General features: G+C 41.8%; 2 protein-coding genes across 4 annotated transcripts in view; both read right to left on the bottom strand.

Annotated features, from left to right (window-relative positions):
- Positions 1-5,506, bottom strand: part of LOC106567892 (E3 ubiquitin-protein ligase Siah2) — a 29,558-nt gene extending 24,052 nt beyond the window's left edge. Inside the window, exon 1 of one of the 2 annotated variants that reach the window (XM_014137754.2) lies at positions 4,939-5,506. In XM_014137754.2, the coding sequence (XP_013993229.1) occupies positions 4,939-5,346 (408 nt within the window). In that variant the 5' untranslated portion in view covers positions 5,347-5,506. The remainder of the gene's footprint in view (positions 1-4,938) is intronic. The other variant, XM_014137755.2, reaches the window with a different exon arrangement.
- Positions 5,507-6,358: 852 nt separating this feature from the next.
- LOC106567893 (transcription initiation factor TFIID subunit 9) lies at positions 6,359-14,832 on the bottom strand. 2 transcript variants are annotated; one of them, XM_014137757.2, is made up of 7 exons: positions 14,543-14,832; positions 13,680-13,761; positions 12,703-12,839; positions 12,468-12,602; positions 12,284-12,365; positions 11,970-12,080; positions 6,359-6,712 (listed from the first exon to the last, which is right to left on the bottom strand). In XM_014137757.2, the coding sequence occupies exons 1-7, from the start codon at positions 14,603-14,605 to the stop codon at positions 6,558-6,560; spliced, it is 765 nt and encodes a 254-aa protein (XP_013993232.2). In that variant the 5' UTR covers positions 14,606-14,832; the 3' UTR covers positions 6,359-6,557. The 2 variants fall into 2 exon arrangements, with proteins under 2 accessions (XP_013993232.2, XP_013993233.2); XM_014137758.2 differs by lacking the exon at positions 14,543-14,832 and adding an exon at positions 14,368-14,485.
- Positions 14,833-20,397: the final 5,565 nt, after the last annotated feature.

The following is a 20,397-nucleotide window of genomic DNA, read 5'->3' as shown; positions in this document are numbered from 1 at the left end:
AAAAATGGTCAGGTCAACAATGCATTGGCAGGGAAATTCAAGCAAAGCCAATATGCGGTGATAATGTATTGGGCCTATAGCCTAACTCCACAAACCTCATTGCTACAGTAATGTTTTTAATAGCTTCATGTGGCATAGGATTACATTTTTTAAGTCATGTTTAAAAGAAATCTAAGCGGAAGATCTCGGTTTGTATTTTGATTCAGAAAGTGATTTTGACTCAGAAAAGGTTGGTGACCACTACCCTACCGCATACATCAGTAGAATGAGTTATTGAGATGTATGTCTAAAAAATACCACTCCAAGACAGTTCTATACATTTATGCAAGGGAAAACACATTACACTACTGGAACAATCAATACTCCACAGGCAGGTAGAGATGTTATCATACGGCTCCGGCTTGAGACTCTCCCCTCAGCTATACCCCCAAGACCGCAACACAGAAGCACACGTGTCAATCACAACGCTGACACACACACACACACACACACACACACACACACAGGAGAGCAACACTTCAGAGGGGGAGAGGGGATGGGATTGGCAATCTGCCAGCGTTTGTGTGGACACACACACACACACACACACACACACACACACACGGAAATGTATTTGTGGATGACATTGTCAGGTTGACAGTGTGAAAATTTGATGATGGCTGTGAGAAGGAGCGCCGAGGAGATGCAGGGAAAGACTGACGAGGAGAGAGGAGAGCCGAGGAGATAGAATGCCCCAGAGTCTGCTCACGATCCTCTTCATTAAATCACACACTTAACAAGACCGCGGTAGTGAGATCCAGACAGCTAATGCTGGTTTAATCAAATCCCCATTAGAAACCCCCATGGTGAGACATCACATCAGCTGTAATAGCTAGTAGAGGTCGGATATACTGACTCGCAGGGTCTACTACATTATAAACTCACATTCCATTTCATCTCCAAATGATGTCTATCATTTTAAATTGTTGGTCTAAAACATAAACACTGCAGTTATGTTCCCTACATTAGGAGATAGTGGCACTACAGACATGTTGCTGTACAGAGCAGTTGATACATTCACTGAAAAACAACCACAACAAACATTGCACCGTCCTACTTCCTAACACCTCCCTTGACATCCTAACAAATGCAAACACAAATAATGAATGACAAAAAAAATGTAAAAGTATGCAACCAACTCAATAGACTGCTAATAGAAAAACATCCAAAGTAAGGAAGCAGCTCTCACACTAATACTGTAAAACACACCTACTGAACAGCCATTCCATCCACACCACAACTGAGCTGAACTACCATCTGTCATACATCAGCCCTGCTCTCTCTCTAACACACACAGGCCTCAGCAGGCGTCCTGCTTTATCGACTAACCACGCCACAACTTTAACCACACCTCACACACACACACAGACTGCCTGCTCCCTCCCAGCAGAGGTCTCAGCTCGGAGGCAGAGGAGTATGCAAAGCAGATGTCACATTGCCTGCTTCTAAAAATAACATGGGGCCATAGAGGCAGAAGTGAAGTGAGGAATCACATGCTCAGGAGAGACGTGCCAGGCCAGCGCAGCACCACAGGCCATGCAACCTCAAGGGGGATGCAGTAGGGTGGAAAGACCAGACATAGTTAGCATTTCATAAATAGTCAATCAATACAGACCTGACACATCCAATTAAAAGCTGTACTTGTGTTGGGATAACCAATCATGAAATAAGGGGAAGACGATTCTCGACCTGCTAACAGTTTTGCTGCTTCTAAAAAGAGAATGTCCCAACAACACTTGCACCCTGAAATCGAGCTTTAAGCTTATGGTTTTTTATTGAGTGGAATTAACCATGTGCGAGTTCCTCTCCATTCAAGTGTGTTTATTCAGTCGTCAACTCATTTCCTGAAAATGAGTAACCAGAATTCCCTAAGAGGATTTTTTTCTTCGATCAACAGGAAATAGTGCATCTTTCCTGCTAAGACAATTGTCTCATGGTGTATGTGTGTGTGTGTGTCTGTTCACATGGCCCAATGCCTGATTTCGACAAAAGCTGCAAGGGCACATGGGTCACCCTGCAAACAGCTCAACTGTGAAATTAACCAGAGGCAGCAGGCTAGGCATCCTCACTCCCTCAGCCATATAATGGAGGGAACACACCTCAGAAAGGAGGGGAAACAATGTGTGCATGTGTGTGTGGGAGAGAAAGAGATAGGCTAATGAGAGAGAGACAATGAATGAGCAAGAATGTGTGTGTGGGCTTTTGATCTGCTTCTAAGCTCAGCTGAAGTGTGAAATGTTGCTGATTTCTCATTAAAATCTCCATTATGAGAGTGGAGGGGAGTGGAGGTAAGTGTGTGTGGGGGGGAATGTGTGTGAGGGTTTGTGAGTAGGCCTACCTGTTTGTGTGTGTGTGAGAGAAAGAGAGAATATGAGACATTACTATTATGATGCATACGCGACTCCTACTATGTATAATGATGTTTGTGTGTTGTTCCCCGTCTGCTGCAATCAGGCTCTGCCATTCTAAATGACTCAGATAAGGGGTGTGATTAGAGGGGTCCAAAAAGGTGTGTTTGTCCGCACCCGAGCGTCTGTTAAAATCAGCTTTCGTAGCCAACAATAAACCGTAGGGAAGGCAGTTGAGTGCCGGCAGTGTGTGTGGGAACAACCCAAAAAAACAGGAACCGGTCCAGAATAGACTGACTCCTACCGAAAATAAATTGTCAGCCCATGCAGGCAGGTAGGCAGGTAGGTAGGCAGGTAGGCAGGTAGGCAGGTAGGCAGGTAGGTAGGCAGGTAGGCAGGCAGGCCTGGGGCTCAGCATATCCGTGTCTAATCCCATTACACAGTGTGGCGGCTGCAGGCCAACGCTGAGACCGTTACAACACTAACACCAGGAGAGGAGAGGACCTGGTTGGGAAAAGTCCAAAATACATCAAAAGTAACTGCATAAACATTGAGCTGCTCCTGAGGAAATGGGCATGCATAAAATCACTATATAACACCTCTATGTGCAGTGGAGCACTGAGCTGCAGCTTTAGAGAAGATAAACACAGACATTCAGAGGAAACACTACTGGAAGAACAAGAGCTATAATGTTTGGGTCAAGCGTCTGCTTAGTCCTGTGCTGTTATCGGTCATAGTGATACCTGTCCTCAGTGGAAGTTCGAGAAGGTTAAAGGGTTCTATGTTGTTGGTACTACTGAGAGATGAGGGCTGAAGATGGTTTGGCTGACTACTGAGGCAGGGCTGGGAAGGACAAGGAAGGACATGGCAGGGCAGGGCTTCATATAGCTTTCAAATGTTCGTCTCTGCGGGCCTGGGTCCTGCAGAGGCCTTAGCACCCCAACAAAAACACTTGAGGACATATGGATGGATATACAGGCAGGTATTAAATACCAAATTACTGACCTTAGTCTCTTTATCGCCGCTTCTCTCTGACACAGCCTTTAGCCTCAGCCAGAGAATGAGAAGATGAAGCAGAGATCATCTTTCAAAAGGATTGTAGCACCACAGAGCGCTGATACATCTTTAATGCGGCCGCAATGCAATCACAGCACCATTAAGATGCAGGAGCAGCTACTGCCCTGGCTGACAGAGAGGGGGAATACATGCGTTTCTGTGTTTCACACTACCATGACGTCAAGCGACGGCTTGACTGAGTGGATCCAAGCATTCATGAATGAGAGTAGTGAGAGCCAATTTAATTGCACACATTAAGCCTCCTCTGCTCCATTTTGAATGTCGGAATCCAAAGGGATTCATGACCCTCAGGACCCTGGGACATTGAGGGAGTTATTTTACGCTGGCCCAGTTTGAACCGGGAAAAAGCCTGTCATGTCATCAGGCGAAAGCGGGGAGGGAGGAGAGCCCTTCTCAATTCAAACAGTAAAGCATCATTTTGTCAACAAGGCATCATCCAGAAGCTCTTTTCCATAAAATACATTTTGAGTTTTCAAACTAGTTCTCACTGGGAAGGCTGATAAAGCATATTTATCAAAAGCAATTCACTTTTGCATGGGAAAACACAGAATCTTAAAAATTACTACACATCCTTAATTATGTCACTTTTGTTTTGAACTGACTTTGCAGTTGGACAGAGGGGCACCTGGCTCACGCCCGGGAGGCAGCCTGGTTCCAAATTCAATGCAATCATCTTTGAGCCGGTGCAAGACACACCTACACGGGCGCCCGGGCAAGATTAATCGAACCCCGCATGGAGCAGTTAAGAGTGATGATATCAGCATCATCTCAGCAGGTCCAATGAAAGGGTGTGAACTACAAACTGAACTTCTTGATTTGTAAAGGTAATTTGATCAGTCATAAACTGTGTGAATGATTGAGCGGATTTACAGAATGTACTGTTGATGATTCACAAAGACAATGACAACACTTCTGGTCCTTATGACAACACCAGATACTTTAACTGACAATGTTAGTTCAATACAAGGGCTTCTTGTTCTTTGCCAGGACAGTATTCGTCAATGTTGTGGTCCATTCAATTCTGGTCTTCTCTGACAATTACATAACAAGTGACTAACCATGATGACAACACAGTATAGATCATAACTAGCTACTTCCCAGTAGTAAAAAAAAAAAGCAGAGATGCAATAGTAACCCCTGCGTGGAATCAACGTCCAAACCTTCAATTCGAATACTCTTTGTTTGCTTTAGACTCATTTAAAGTAACGTTACCCAAGTACAATACACTGGAAGATATCTGATGGGAAAGATGCGACAGTACGGAGGTCTACAAACCTGGACCTTGTATCGTCACCCGAACTCGTTTTGATCTAGCTATCGGAGCGCACGAGGGACTCGCACACACATTTGTGAAAGTGACTGCGAGCTCTCTTTTAGCTGTCAATCAAGTTATTAATTGGCAATAAGTACGACAATCTAGTTAAAATCAGATATCTGCGTATTTCGGATTCAATGCAACTCTGTATTTTCTTACCTTACAAGGAAACGGTAGAGTAGAGGCAACTTTTTCCATAGCCAAGTTCCTGATACTCGGGGTGAGAGGGCCTCGACAAGTTGGACAACAACTCAGCTTTTGACGACATTGGTTGCAAACTAGATGCCCGGCCTGGCATTGCAGAATCGGTGGCAGAACGTAGTCAAAACAAACCGGGCACTCAAACAAGGCTGTAAGTTCAGCAGATTGTCCAGGTAGTGCTGCTGAGGGCAAGGAAACAACAGCGGCAGGTAGAGCCGAGACAGACCCGGCCACAGCTCCAACTCCGGCGGCGGCGACAGCAGCTGCGGCGGCCGCAGCTCCTCCCGAACCTCCGTGCTTTCCTCCTCCTGCTTTCCCGGCACCGAGTCCTCCGCCCCCGCCGCCCGCAGAGGACGGGTGGCTCATAGCGATTAGTTCAGTTCTTTAGGATAAACCCAGCGCGAAGTTTGAAGCCCAAGAACACTGTTTACGCACTCCTCGGCGTGGCAGACTCCGCTCCAAGAAATCTACAAGCCCCCGGGGACAGAACATGGCGGCCTGTGTTTGACAGAAAGCAAGTAGTCCATTGGAGAGCATGGTTTGAACTGACAGCTTCTGCGCCAATTAGAAAGTGAGCCTGGGCGGTTATGTAACGTGCACTTTCTTCAGCCCAGGCTTTGCTGACGCTTCCCAGATCTTACAACGCCTGGATAGGTATTTTATGCATCAGCTAACCACATATGTTATAGCAATCTGTCAGTCGCTGACAGTCGACGTGCCTTGCAACCAATGGTTGATACATGCAACGTCTGAGCAGGGGAACGCGACCGTAGTCATGGTGTAAAATGAACGTTGGGATCAGAGGTTTTGATAAACCATTGATCGTAAAATAACATATCGTGTAAAACATTTAGAACGCTGCACAATTTACTGGACAGTTTGGAAGTCCAAGTTATTCATGTGCAATATGATTGTTGTATCCTAGTAGCTGGGTAATGTTTGACAGGACAGTCCAGTTTCTTACTGTTTATCTCAGTACTATAAAAAAAAAAAGAGCACAAGCCTACTGCTTTGATATTCAAGTGTTCCTATTCCCAATACAATTATAATCAGATTGGGGAAGTCTCCCTCTATTGGCCACTAACTGGAATACATCTGAACTATGCCCAAACAACTGGAAAACCCCTATTGTATTCACTCACTTCTTGCTTTCATTTTAAGTCCCATTATAACAGTTATAATGGACTAGACTTGCTATTGGAGGTGGCAGATAGCACTCTTAAGCAGGCTGAGTCAGTAACTGAAAGGTTGCTGGTTTAAATCCCTGAGCAGACTAAGTGAAACAAATCTGTCAATGTGCCCTTTTCAGCAAGGCACCTAACCCCAATTGCTCCTATAAGTCACTCTTCATAAGAGTGTCTGCTAAATGACAAATTTCTTCTTGTCACAAATATCTTTTTTATTTGTATGTACAAAAATTGGTGGCAAACAGGCATGACAGTTACTCATTTTACACAATGTGATGGGATAATTGTAAACTGGCTGGCTAACCTCAAAACTACCTTCTACAATATTTACAGCACACGCTTGCTTTCATCTAGCCGACTCCTCCCTGCTTTATCTACTTATCCATGAGGTCATAATGCATCATAGTCATCATCTTCATGCTTCCTTTTCAGCGATTCACTGGCCAAGTTCTGTGACACCATGTTGGTGGTGATGAGGATGTTCTTAGAGCCGATCAGGGAGGGATTGATTAGGACGTTTTGAACCGTTGGGGTGGATGGTGTGGCTGTTGGAAAACAAGACAAAAATCATGATTTATAATTAACATTTTGAATTCACATTTTATTCACTGAATAAATGCTAAGACAATCCCCACAAACTACTGAATTGAAGCTTCAGAGACCTGAATTACTAATGATGTACAGTGCATTCAGAAAGTATTCATACCCATTGAAGTATTCCAAGGGTCGGAAACTTTCCAGAAATTTTCCATGGGAAGTTAAGCCCGGGAATTTGGGGAATTTTGCTTCATTTCATCAAAAGAAAAAGTTTGCTTATAACAGTGTACCTTTTTTTGTGGGATTCACATGGCAATTCTAGGTCTTATGGCATATTTTGGTTCAACTATCCCCAATTCAATGGAATTGCAACCCTTGCATGCACAGTGCATTCTTCCATCACATGTACAGCTGATTCTGAAGATCTTGCACACTAATGAGATGCTATCGAGCCCACACTACTACACTGTCTGAGCCAAGGACTACATGCTTTCTGGTAAGTTGATTAAAATACTAGGTAGGGTGAATATATTTGTATATGACATACATTATTTGTTAACTAGTAAATAGTAGCCTACAGGAAAGTGTGTTTAAATCATTTCTAACTTGTTAACAATTTCTGATAGTTAGTTTTTGCTACCATGTGGGTTTTGGCTTGCTTGAGCCTGCTAACTGAGGAGTGTTAATTCACCTGTTTCAATATGTTTCATTTTAAAACATTTATCTTACAAAAGGAGTTGTTTAACGGCTTAACTATTTACTTGTACATGGAATTGTATTTGGGTTTTTTTACTCATTTTTTTCTAATCTTTACAGGAAAATGCCATGGGCACTATCTGATTTGTGGAGACATTTCACTGCAGCTAATGTAGAAGGAAAAGCTTGTACATTTGCAAATACTGTGCCAAATCATATGTAAAGAATGCAACAAAGATGCAGAATCATCATCTGGCCAAGTGCATAAAGTTCCCTAAGCACCCACAACAAGCAACCTCTGGCAAAAGTTCCTTTACTTCTATTCGAGGTTAAAATTATAAATCAGACACCTTATCAATAGCAACAGCTCATGGTCCTGGAATCAGAAGTTTGACTCAATGGAGGAACGTAGTCAGAGAAATGCTGATGAATGTCTTGCTCGAGCTGTGTATGCAACTGGTTCACCTCTGATGCTCACAGGCAATGTGTATTGGAAGAGATTTCTGAATGTTCTTCCCCCAGCATACACCCCTCCAACCAGACATGCTTTATCTACTCATTTGCTGGATGCAGATTTCAAGTGAAGGTCCAACAAATCATAGAGAAACAGACTGTATTGCAATCATCTCTGATGGGTGTCGTCGAATGGTCGTGGGCAAGGAATAATTAACTACACATATCCACCCCTCAACCAGTATTCTACAAGAGCACAGACACAAGGGACAACAGAAACACCAGTCTCTACATTGCAGATGAGCTGAAGGCAGTCATCAATGACCATGGACCACAGAAGGTATTTGCACTGGTGACAGACAATGCTGCGAACATGAAGGCTGCTTGGTCTAAAGTGGAGGAGTCCTACCCTCACATCACACCCATTGCCTGTGCTGCTCATGCATTGAATCTGCTTCTCAAGGACATCATGGCACTGAAAACAATGGATACACTCTACAAGAGAGCCAAGGAAATGGTTAGGTATGTGAAGGGTCATCAAGTTATAGCAGCAATCTACCTCACCAAGCAAAGTAAGAAGAATAAGAGCGCCACACTGTAGCTGCCCAGCAACACCAGTGGGGTTGGTGTTGTCATGTTTGACAGTCTCCTGGAGGGGAAGGAGTCTCTACAAGAAATGGCCATATCGCAGTCTGCCGATATGGACAGCCCCATCAAGAGGATCCTCCTGGATGATGTATTTTGGGAGAGAGCGGTAAGCAGCCTGAAACTCCCGAAACCCATAGCAGTAGCCATTGCATGGATTGAGGGAGACAATGCCATCCTGTCTGATGTTCAGACTCTGCTTGCAGATGTAAGAGAAGAAATCCGTACTGCCCTGCCCACTTCACTGTTGCTCCAAGCAGAGGAAACTGCAGTTCTGAAATACATCAAAAAGCATGAAGACTTCTGCCTGAAGCCTATACACACCACAGCGTACATGTTGGACCCCAAGTATGCTGGCAAGAGCAACCTATTCCTCCTCAGGAGACTGAAAAAATTTGGCATGGGTCCCCATCTCCTCAAAAGGTTCTAAAGCTGCACCACCGAGAGCATCCTGACCGGTTGCATCACCGCCTGGTATTGCAACTGCTCAGCATCTGACCGTAAGGAGCTACAAAGGGTAGTGCGTACAGCCCAGTACAACATTGGGGCTAAGCTTCCTGCAATCCAGGACCTATTTAAATAGGCGGTGTCAGAGGAACGCACACCCAGTCATAGCCGCTTCTCTCTACTAATGCACGGCAAGCGGTTACAGAGCACCAAATCTAAGACCAAAAGGCTCCTCAACAGCTTCTATCACCAAGCCATAAGACTGCTGAACAATTAATTCAAACAAATTAATTGTTCAGCAGTCTTATGGCTTGGGGATCGAAGCTGTTGAGCGTTTTGTACTATTACATTGACCCCCCCCATTTGTTTTGTACACTGCTGCTACTCACGGTTTACCATCTATGCATAGTCACTTCACCCCTACCTACATGTACAAATTACCTCAACTAACCTGTACCCCGTACACTGACTCGGTACCGGTACCCCTGTAATTGTTGTTACTTTATATAATTATTTTACTTTATTTGGTAAATATAGGACTTCTAAGTAAGCATTTCATGGTAAGGCTACACTTGTATTCGGCACGTGAAAAATAAAGTTTGATTGAACTTTGCACACTTGGATTGTACAATATTTGCAAATCAGATTTTTCATTCATCTCTGTGAACGTTGGTTGTTGGTAAGCCATTTAAGTCTTGCCACTCATGAACATTCAATGTCGTCTTGGTAAGCAACTCCAGTGTAGATTTGGCATTGTGTTTTAGGTTACTGTCCTGCTGAAAGGTGAATGTCTCCCAGTGTCTGTTGGAAAGCAGACAACCAGGTTCTCAGTTTCTTTTTATCCTAAAAAAAAAAACCCTCCCAAGTCTTTGCCAAGTACATATCTTTGCCACATTTTTTTGCAGTTTTAGTTTAGTGCCTTATTGCAAACAGGATGCAAGTTGTGTAATATTATTTTTCTATACAGGCTTCCTTATTTTCACTCTGTCATTTAGGTTAGTATTGTGGAGTAACTACAATGTCGATCCATCATCAGTTCTCCTATCACAGCCATTAAACCCTGTAACTGTTTTAAAGTCACCATTGGCCTCAGTGAAATCCCTGAGTGGTTTCCTTCCTCTTCGGCAACAGAGTTAGGAAGGACAACTGTATCTTTGTAGTGACTGGGTGTATTGATACACCATCCAAAGTGTAATTAATAACTTCGCCATGGTCAAAAGGGATATTCAATGTCTGCTTTTTAAAATTGTTAACCAATCGACCATTAGGTGCCCTTCTTTGCAAGGTATTGGAAAATGTCCCTGGTCTTTGTGGTAGAATCGGTGTTTGAAATTCACTGTTCGACTGAAGGACCTTACAGATAATTGTATGTGTGGGGTAAAGCGATAAGGTAGTCATTCAAAAATCAGTCCATGCAACTTATGACTTGTTAAGTAAATTTGTACTCCTAAACTCCAGGCTTGCCATAACAATGGGGTTGAATAGTTAGACATTTCAGCTTTTCATTTTTAATCAATTTGTAAAAATCTCTAAACACATAATTCTACTTGGACATTATGGTGTATTGTGTGTAGGCCAGTGACACAATCTCTAAATTCAGGCTGTAACAACATGTGGAAAAAGTCTTAGGGGTGTGGATACTTTCTTTAGGCACTGTAAATACAGTGAACAAAGATGTAAAATGCAACATTTAAAAGTGTTGGTCCCATGTTTAATGAGCTCAAATAATAGATCCCAGAAATTTCCCATACGCACATTTGGTGCACAAATTTGTTAAAATCCCTGTCAGTGAGCATTTCTCCTTTGCCAAGATAATCCACCTGATAGGTGTGGCATATCAAGAAGCTGATTAAACAGCATGATCATTACACAGGTGCACCTTGTGCTGGGGACAATAAAAGGCCACTAAAATGTGCAGTGGTGTCACAACAATGCCACAGATGTCTCAAGTTGAGGGAGCGTGCAATTGGCATGCTGACTGCAGGAATATCCACCAGAGCTGTTGCCAGAGAATGTAATGTTCATTTCTCTACCATAAGCCAACTCCAACATCATTTTAGAGAATTTGGCAGTACGTCCAACCAATGTCACAACCGCAGACCACACGTAACCAAGCCAGCCCAGGACCTCCACATCCGGCTTCTTCACCTGCGGGATCGTCTGAGACCAGCCACCCGGACAGATAATGAAACCATGGGTTTGCCCAACTGAAAACTGTTGGCACAAACTGTCAGAAACCGTCTCAGGGAAGCTCACTCGCATGCTCTGTGTCCTCACTAGGGTCTTGACCTGACTGCACTTTGGCATCATAACTGACTTCAGTGGGCAAATGCTCACCTTCAACGGCCACTGGTACGCTGGAAAAGTGTACTCTTCATGGATGAATCCCGGTTTCACATGTACCGGGCAGATGGCAGACAGAGTGTATGACGTCATGTGAGCGAGCGGTTTGCTGATGTCAACGTTGTGAACAGGGTGCCGGTGGGGTTATGGTGTGGCCAGGCATAAGCTACGGACAACGAACACCGTTGCATTTTATCAATGGCAATTTGAATGCACAGACATACTGTGAAGAGATCCTGAGGCCCATTGTCGTGCCATTCATCCGACGCCATCACCTCATGTTTCAGTATGATAATGTACGGCCCCATGTCGCATGGACCTGTACACAATTCCTGGAAGCTGAAAATGTCCCAGTTCTTCCATTGCCTGTATACTCAGCAGACATGTACCCATTGAGCATGTTGGGGATGCTCTGGATCGACAGCATGTTCCAGTTCGCGCCAATATCCACAAACGTCGCATAGCCATTGAAGAGAAATGGACCGAAATTCCACAGGCCACAATCAACAGCCTAATCAATTATATGCGAAGGAGATGTATCACGCTGCATGAGGCAAATGGTGGTCACACCAGATACTGACTGGTTTTCTGATCCACGCCCCTACTTAAGTTATCTGTATTCTCAGTATTGTGGAATCCATAGATTTGGGCCTAATGAATTTATTTCAAGGAGTCTCTTACAGGACTTGGAGGCTGCGGTCTGTGAGGATGGGATCTGAACGGTGAAGCGCTGCCCCGACAGAGACATTGGCGTCCCCACTTTGGTAGTGACTGACTGAACTGAGGGAGTGCCTGGAAACATGCAAGAAGAAAGGAGTCAATGTTTTTGTAATGAAACAGAAAATACATCAGATAAGGTAGCAACAGGGCTGCACACCAAAAGGCCAACCCAAATCCCAATGTCAAATATACGTGCTTGTGACAATGTGTTTGAAAAATATGTAATACAATGAAGAGATATTACTGAAAAGTTAATGCACTAAAGGGTCCCTCACCAAAGGTAGGTGTGCTGGACCTGCTGGATACAGCTCCTACACTGAGACGAGGCACTGTTATTCTCCCCGCGGATGAGGACATCTGCACAGAAGAGGAACAGTCAGAAAGATTCTCAACATAGAACAGAATGGAATAGAATAAAATAAAGATGAATTGCAAGCGCAGAGCAGATCATGAGGTTACCTTTTTCTGTATGGATTTGAGCCTGTAGTTAGGAGCAGTCAGACAGTAACGGTCTGGGGGCAGGCGGGGCCCAGTGTATGGCTTAATCAAAGGCAGAGGGGTCTGGTTCTTCTGCCTAGCTACCTCCAGCAGGAACTACACAAAGTCAACATAGTCAGGAGTTAGCCTTGATCATTTATGAACACCTGAATAGGCAAATAATGATGTCGATCTTGGCACTGCTACTCAATCTTACATCTCGTGGTGGTGGGGAGGTGAAGGACTGGTCCATGCGACTCTGGATCGCGAGTCTTATGTCGTCAGCATCCACATTGTTCTTCTTGGCATGTGTTGCATAGATTTTGGCATCCTCGATAATGGTTGTCACATACCCTGTAAAATCAAATTACTTTATTTTCTTGTAGTGCTCAGTAATTAACCGACATTTTGGTTATTTTGGGGGTTTCAAAAATGTATTGACCGACGTCTGTTCAATTATTTCAATTCCATTTAGTTCTTAATTTTTTGGTGAGCGCAACGTGCAGTTTTTCTAGAGATGAATCAGGTCAAGCCCGATCTGTGCGATGTAGTACAGAGTTGTAATTTCCAACAGGCCAATATTATAAATAGTTTAGCACAGAAATCATGGTAATGAACTACAATGACCATAATCCATTGCGCGCCTACTTGTCTGGTCTGAGACGGAGAGAAGAGGAAAAACGAGCGATCGAGATGGATAGAGCACTTGCTTCTCTACCTGTAAAAACATTATATAAGAATAATAGTTGGTATTCAGCAGTCATAAAAATATGCCTTATTTACTTTCAAAAACTACTAAAAGAGTGATTTCGTCAGACAGCAGCTCTATAGAGATAGGAAATAATAAAGTCATCAAATAGGCCTAAAAGACATTAAATAAACAACTGAAATATACATTTTTAAAGTAAACTAATGTGAATAAATTATGGTTAATAAGTGATAAGCAGTAATGGGCAACCACTACCATCATGAGACCTTTATTAATTGTTTTATTCTGTGTCATTACAGCATTCAACCCACATAATACATTTAGTGTGTAAAAATAATTGACACCGAAATCCATGGAAACGACCTCAAAAAGCACTAATCCCTCAGCACTATTGTTTTGGTACATTAACGTTTGTCTTGTAGCTGCTAATATGCAATATTGCACACAGAGCATAAATAACAAGGGAGAATTGAATGTATACTTACTGTAGGTAAATTCCAGCATTTGATTAATCACTCTGGGCTCATAATCTGTTATCCCCATGTCTTTGAGGATTTGGATCATAACCTTTGCAAAGGAAGAATTAGAGAGGATAAGAAGCTAGAAAAGCAGTATACTGTGCCATCAACTCGTCAATGCTGACATTAGCTTTGAAGTCCCTAGGGCAATTCAGACAGCTGACAGGATTTTTATAATTAAGTATGTGTTGGTTTTAATTGACTTTTTGTTCTTATGTGTTCTTAATGTGTTACATTGAGTATATTTATGTTTATCTATACTTACCTGTTTTATGTGCTTGTTTGTGTATTGTGCAGGGCTCATTTGTAAGAGATTTTAGTTTCAATATGACTTCCTTGTTGAAATAAAGGTAAATAAACTGCACTAACTAGATCGCTAGCTACAACAATAAAAATTAAGTCAGCTGCTGACGTTAGTTTGTCCTGATAACAGGCTAACGTTAACTAGCTACTATAGCTACTGTTCCCAATACAATAGGCAAGTAGATGCGTTATAAAAATACATCCAAATAGAATGACATTGAGTTATATTTCTGAACAGCACCCTACATAAATGCACTTTGAAAAAGAAAGCATTATGTTCTAGTTCTAACGTTATCTAGCTAAAAGATAAATAACTGTCTAACTACCTAGCTCGCAAGCTACCGTAACTTACCCAACGTTAGCCACCTAGCTAACGTTAGCTAGCGAGATGAGCTTAAAATCCTGCAAAAATCTTCTTAAAAACTTCAGACAAAGCCACAATAGATATTTAACTAAACACTCATCATTACTGTGAATGATTGAGACTATGACATTTCACAAATTGTAACTAGGTGGTTTACTCCTACCTGTGCATCTTTAGGAACAGTTTTCGGAGAAGCCATTTTCACGTTTGTTCCTTTCCCGCGCATCCACTTCCGCACTAAAATCTAGGTTGAAGATGGGATAATAATAATAATAATATTCTTCTTCTGTATTATGCCTGGCCGGAAACAGATGTTATAGGTGCAAGACGCCACCTATTGTATCAACCTACTATTCTGCAGTATGATTTTATTTCCCTTTGCGAAAAGAAATCCCTACTAATTTACTACAGCCATTAAAATCTCACCATTATTGCACTAATTTGGCTCTATCTGATGCTACACCAGGCCAGCAGCCTGAGAGGATGTTCAAAACACCTTGTAACTCTTCTGCAGTAAAATCTCGTACACCCAAGTACTTCTCTGCAGCTGCCACCACAATATTTATCCTCTGTGGTTTACATTCCCTTCCTGAGGTACAGTTGACAACCATAGCCATGAATGTAACAAATATATATACTTATTGAATCACACGTAATTCCTATCACTTTCTATTGGCCTTGGCCTACTCACAGGGATCCTCTTTGGACCCATCTTCCTCTACAACTCAATTCAATTCAAGGGGCTTTATTGGCATGGGAAACATATGTTAACATTGCCAAAGCAAGTGAAGTAGATAATATATAAAAGTGAAATAAACAACAAAAATGAACAGTAAACATTACACTCACAGAAGTTCCAAAAGGATAAAGACATTACAAATGCCATACTATGTATATATACCGTGTTGTAACGATGTGCAAATGGTTAAAGTACAAAAGGGAAAATAAATAAACATAAATATGGGTTGTATTTACAATGGTGTTTGATCTTCACAGGTTGCCCTTTTCTTGTGGCAACAGGTCACAAATCTTGCTGCTGTGATGGCACGCTGTGGTATTTCACCCAGTAGATATGGGAGTTTATCAAAATCGGGTTTGTTTTCAAATTATTTGTGGCTCTGTGTAATCTGAGGGAAATATGTGTCTCTAATATGGTCGTACATTTGGCATTAGGTTAGGAAATGCATCTCAGTTTCCACCTCATTTTGTGGGCAGTGTGCACATAGCCTGTCTCTCTTGAGAGACAGATCTGCCTACGGCGTCTTTTCTCAATGGCAAGGCTATGCTCACTGAGTCTGTACATAGTCAAAGCTTTCCTTAAGTTTGGGTCAGTCACAGTGGTCAGGTATTCTGCCACTGTATACTCTCTGTTTTGGTCAAATAGCATTATAGGTTGCTCTGTTTTTCTTGTTAATTCATTCCAATGTGTCAAGTAATTATCTTTTTCTTTTTTCATGATTTGGTTGGGTCTAATTGTGTTGCTGTCCTGGGGCTCTCTTCACTGCCTCAGCATATAACACCTTCTGCAATACTCTGATCATGGCAACCTCAACCTGCCTTTCTCTCACCGGACACCTCTGATCTCCAGCACCATGGGTACCCCTACAGTTTACACACACAACTTTTTCCACTGATACTACACATTCCTTTGTATCATGTCCTCCTGCACGCTTCTCACATCTAGGAATCTCCCTCTCACACATTGCTGCCACATGACCATATGCTTGACACCTAAAACACCATAATGGGTTCAGGACAAAAGCTCTCATGGGAAAACTGACACATTCTAACTTGACATCATCTGGTAAAGACTCTGCATCAAAACTCAGTAGTACAGACAGTGTCTTCTCTGATTCACCAAGCTCTTCAGTAGGTCCGTGTCGCACAGACACCGGGAATCTTAAACTTCAGTTGACCATCCTCAACACTTAACGCCACTCCAGTTATCACTCCATTCAACAGCGCCCTGCTCCAGAGAAGAAAGCAATTCACAGTTCTTGTCCCTAGTCACGTGGTCGAAGCACATGCTCCCTCTGGATGATAGAAAAACTAAAAATCAACACAACTGCTCTTGGCGTTACTTTTACCAACCCAACAATCCCCAACCTCTTCTCCACCCAACCTGACAACACATACTGATCAGGCAGAAGGCAAGGGTCCATTCTTTTCAAAAATCTCACTGCCACTGGGTCAATAATCACCTTTATCACCATTGGGATGAGGCTCAAACTCAGCTTCACTGCACCTGCCACAGCAGTTAATTCACCCTCATTCTCATCATGTTCAATTTCCTTCTGCAGCATTCCATATTTACTCTTAATATGTTCCACTTTATTTAGTTTTTTTGCCCACCTTCTTACCCACCTACAGTTGAAGTCGGAAGTTTACATACACCTTAGCCAAATACATTTAAACTCAGTTTTTCACAATTCCTGACATTTAATCAGAGTAAAAATTCCCTGTCTTAGGTCAGTTAGGATCACCACTTTATTTTAAGAATGGGTAATGTCAGAATAATAGTAGAGAGAATGATTTATTTCAGCTTTTATTTCTTTCATCACATTCCCAGTGGGTCAGAGGTTTACATACACTCAATTAGTATTTGGTAGCATTGCCTTTATATTGTTAAACTTGGGTCAAACATTTCGGGTAGCCTTCCACAAGCTTCCCACAATAAGTTGGGTGAATTTTGGCCCATTCCTCCTGACAGAGCTGGTGTAACTGAGTCAGGTTTGTAGGCCTTCTTGCTCACACATGCTTTTTCAGTTCTGCCCACACATTTTCTGTAGGATTGAGGTCAGGGCTTTGTGATAGCCAGTCCAATACCTTGACTTTGATGCCCTTAAGCCATTTTGCCACAACTTTGGACGTATGCTTGGGGTCATTGTCCATGTGGAAGACCCATTTGCGACCAAGCTTTAACTTCCTGACTGATGTCTTGAGATGTTGCTTCAATATATCCACATCATTTCCCTCCTCGTGATGCCATCTATTTTGTGAAGTGCACCAGTCCCTACTGCAGCTAAGCACCCCCACAACATGATGCTGTCACCCCCGTAATTCATGGTTGGTATGGTGTTCTTTGGCTTGCAAGCCTCCCCCTTTTTTCCAAATATAACGATGGTCATTTTGGCCAAACAGTTCTATTTTTGTTTCATCAGACCAGAGGACATTTCTCCAAAAAGTACGATCTTTGTTCCCATGTGCAGTTGCAAACCGTAGTCTGGCTTTTTCTTGGCGGTTTTGGAGGAGTGGCTTCTTCCTTGCTGAGCGGCCTTTCAGGTTATGTCGATATAGGACTCGTTTTACTGTGGATATACATACGTTTGTACCTGTTTCCTCCAGCATCTTCACAAGGTCCTTTGCTGTTGTTCTGGGATTGATTTGCACTTTTCGCACCAAAGTACATTAATCTCTACGAGACAGAACGCGTCTCCTTCCTGAGCGATATGGCGGCTGCGTGGTCCCATGGTGTTTATACTTGCATACTATTGTTTGTACAGATGAACGTGGTACCTTCAGGCATTTGGAAATTGCTCCCAAGGATGAACCAGACTTGTGGAGGTCTACAATTGTTTTTCTGAGGTCTTGGCTCATTTCTTTTGATTTTCCCATGATGTCAAGCAATGAGGCACTGAGTTTGAAGGTAGGCCTTGAGATACATCCACAGGTACACCTCCAATTGACTCAAATGATGTCAATTAGCCTATCAGAAGCTTCTAAAGCCATGACATCATTTTCTGGAATTTTCCACGCTGTTTAAAGGCACAGTCAACTTAGTGTATGCAAACTTCTGAGCCACTGGAATTGTGATACAGTGAATTATAGGTGAAATAATCTGTCTGTAAACAATTGTTGAAAAAATGACTTGTGTCATGTACAAAGTAGATGTCCTAACCGACTTGCCAAAACTATAGTTTGTTAACAAGAAATGTGTGGAGTGGTTGAAAAACAAGTTTTAATAACTCCAATCTAAGTGTATGTAAACTTCCGACTTCAACTGTATATGCGTTCCCCTGACTCCATCTCTAAATCCAACAACTATTCGGGCATAGGCCTACCCGCCATCTTGTCCCAAAAACGTTTCCCTTCAGGACAAAAACTTCACCAGACATTTGTTTAAGCTACCTCATGCCTGAGTTCCAAATCACTTCCAACCACAATGGGACATTTTGAACCTAGACTAAGCTAAAATGTGCTTGGTACCGCCACGCTCTGGTTCACAGCGTTCATGACCCCTAGACTTTGTTAATTTTAGATTATTGGGGGGCGGGGAGGGTAAATGAAAACTACACATTTACTGTGAATACATTGCTCTTATAAAATATAAAGCTATTCAATGTTGCAAAAATATGGTGAATTTGAAAGTGCAATGAATTAAATAATCTCACTAGGTGGCGCTGTGAAACTTGAAGTTAATTTAGCTGGCCTTCAACAATCATCAAAAAAGAATTGATGCGTGCGCACGCACGTGTGTGTGTGTGTGTGTGTGTGTGTGTACAAATTTGTATTTATTTTTATTTCACCTTTATTTAACCAGGTAGGCAAGTTGAGAACAAGTTCTCATTTACAATTGCGTGACTGCTACCTACTTACATATTGATTGCCAAAGCCTGGACTTAATTGACATATGGGGAGTTAAAAACCCTGGAGAGAAACAATACACATGGAGTAATAGAGATCGTTCACTACAATCAAGAATTGACTTGTAGGTGATAACCTCTAGTCTTGAGCCCAACACTGTAGAGGTAAAAATACTGCCTGCAGTCTTAACGGATCATAAAGTCATATGACTGACTTTCAGAATGTGCAGTAATGATGATAAAAAATACTCTGGTGGTTATTGGAAATGAAACAACTCATTGTTATTGCATGATGATTTAGAAAATGTGATTAAAAATCTAATTTCTGTTTACTGGAATTTAGCTACATCTAATGCAGAATATGGGAAATATTGGGAACTGCTGAAATTTAAAATCCGCTCAGCCTGTATTACTTGTGGAAAACGGCTTGCTTTAAGAAGGAAATGTGAGGTAGCTGAACTCTCTAAGACAGTTGCGGCTATCCCAGAGATTGAGCATCTTGATCTTAATGAGAAAGCTAAATTGAAGGATTCACAGAATCAACTAGATACATTTTATGAGGAAAAGGCTAGAGGAGCCTTCATAAGATCCAGAAAACAATGGTTTGAAAAAGGTGAAAAGAACAGTAGATACTTTTTTACCACTGAGAATGGAGAGTTGTTGTCATACTTTAACACTAAGTTTTATGAGAATCTTTACTCCTTAGATAACAATTTGAGTGACTCTAAGGATCGCCTTGACTCTATAGAGAATGTTAACTGGTTAGTGTTCTTTTCTTTTTCCTTTATTATTTAATAAACACCCTTGAAACCGAGCTAATCATACTCTGTCCGTGTCTGATCTATGTAAACGTCTTGACCAAACCTTCTGGTCTGCCACACCGTGTAATAGCTTGATTTCTAAATATATACCTGAAGTTACCAGTGAATAAAGTTTTTGTGAACTAGAAACTGAATCTATTGAACACTTATTCTGTCATTGTTTACACAGTGAAGTATTCTGGACTGATGTAAAACTATATCTTGGCAACAAAAGTTTGACATTATTTTACTACACTGATTCCACAATTGAACGTGAGTATGTCATACATCTCTTTATTTCATTAGGATACACAAATCAACATTTATGAAGAAAAAGTCCCTTTTCTTTATTTTTTATCTGATTTGGAAAACTATTTAGAATCATTAAAACGTATACAAAAAAATGTCAAAAATGTATTCACTACATGTCTGTATTTGAATTGATATAATGTGGATTTGTATTATTTTTTTCTTTCTCTTCCGTATTTCTTTGTGGAATCCCTCTGGCTGTTCTGTTTTTGTGTTTTGCATGTTACTGTTTAATAAAAAAAAAACATTAAAAAAAGTAAAAATACAAAAATACAAAGGGATTTTGTTTTGTATTATTAAGTAAGCAAGCATCCTGTAGGAAAGCA

The sequence above is a fragment of the Salmo salar genome, chromosome ssa13, assembly GCF_905237065.1.
Source record: "Salmo salar chromosome ssa13, Ssal_v3.1, whole genome shotgun sequence".
Classification (NCBI taxonomy): domain Eukaryota; kingdom Metazoa; phylum Chordata; class Actinopteri; order Salmoniformes; family Salmonidae; genus Salmo; species Salmo salar.
The sequence above is the reverse complement of the archived record's forward strand: the minus strand, read 5'-3'. Positions and strand labels throughout refer to the sequence as shown.

What these genes read in the sequence shown, in the direction of transcription:
- LOC106567893 (XM_014137757.2), bottom strand. Translation starts at nt 14,605, where the DNA reads ATGCGCGGGAAAGGAACAAACGTGAAAATGGCTTCTCCGAAAACTGTT. An exon ending in TCAAATCCATACAGAAAAAG is followed by an intron (nt 12,366 to 12,467) that starts GTAACCTCATGA and finishes TCTTCTGTGCAG; the next exon opens with ATGTCCTCATCCGCGGGGAG. An exon ending in GACCGCAGCCTCCAAGTCCT is followed by an intron (nt 6,713 to 11,969) that starts GTAAGAGACTCC and finishes GTTTTCCAACAG; the next exon opens with CCACACCATCCACCCCAACG.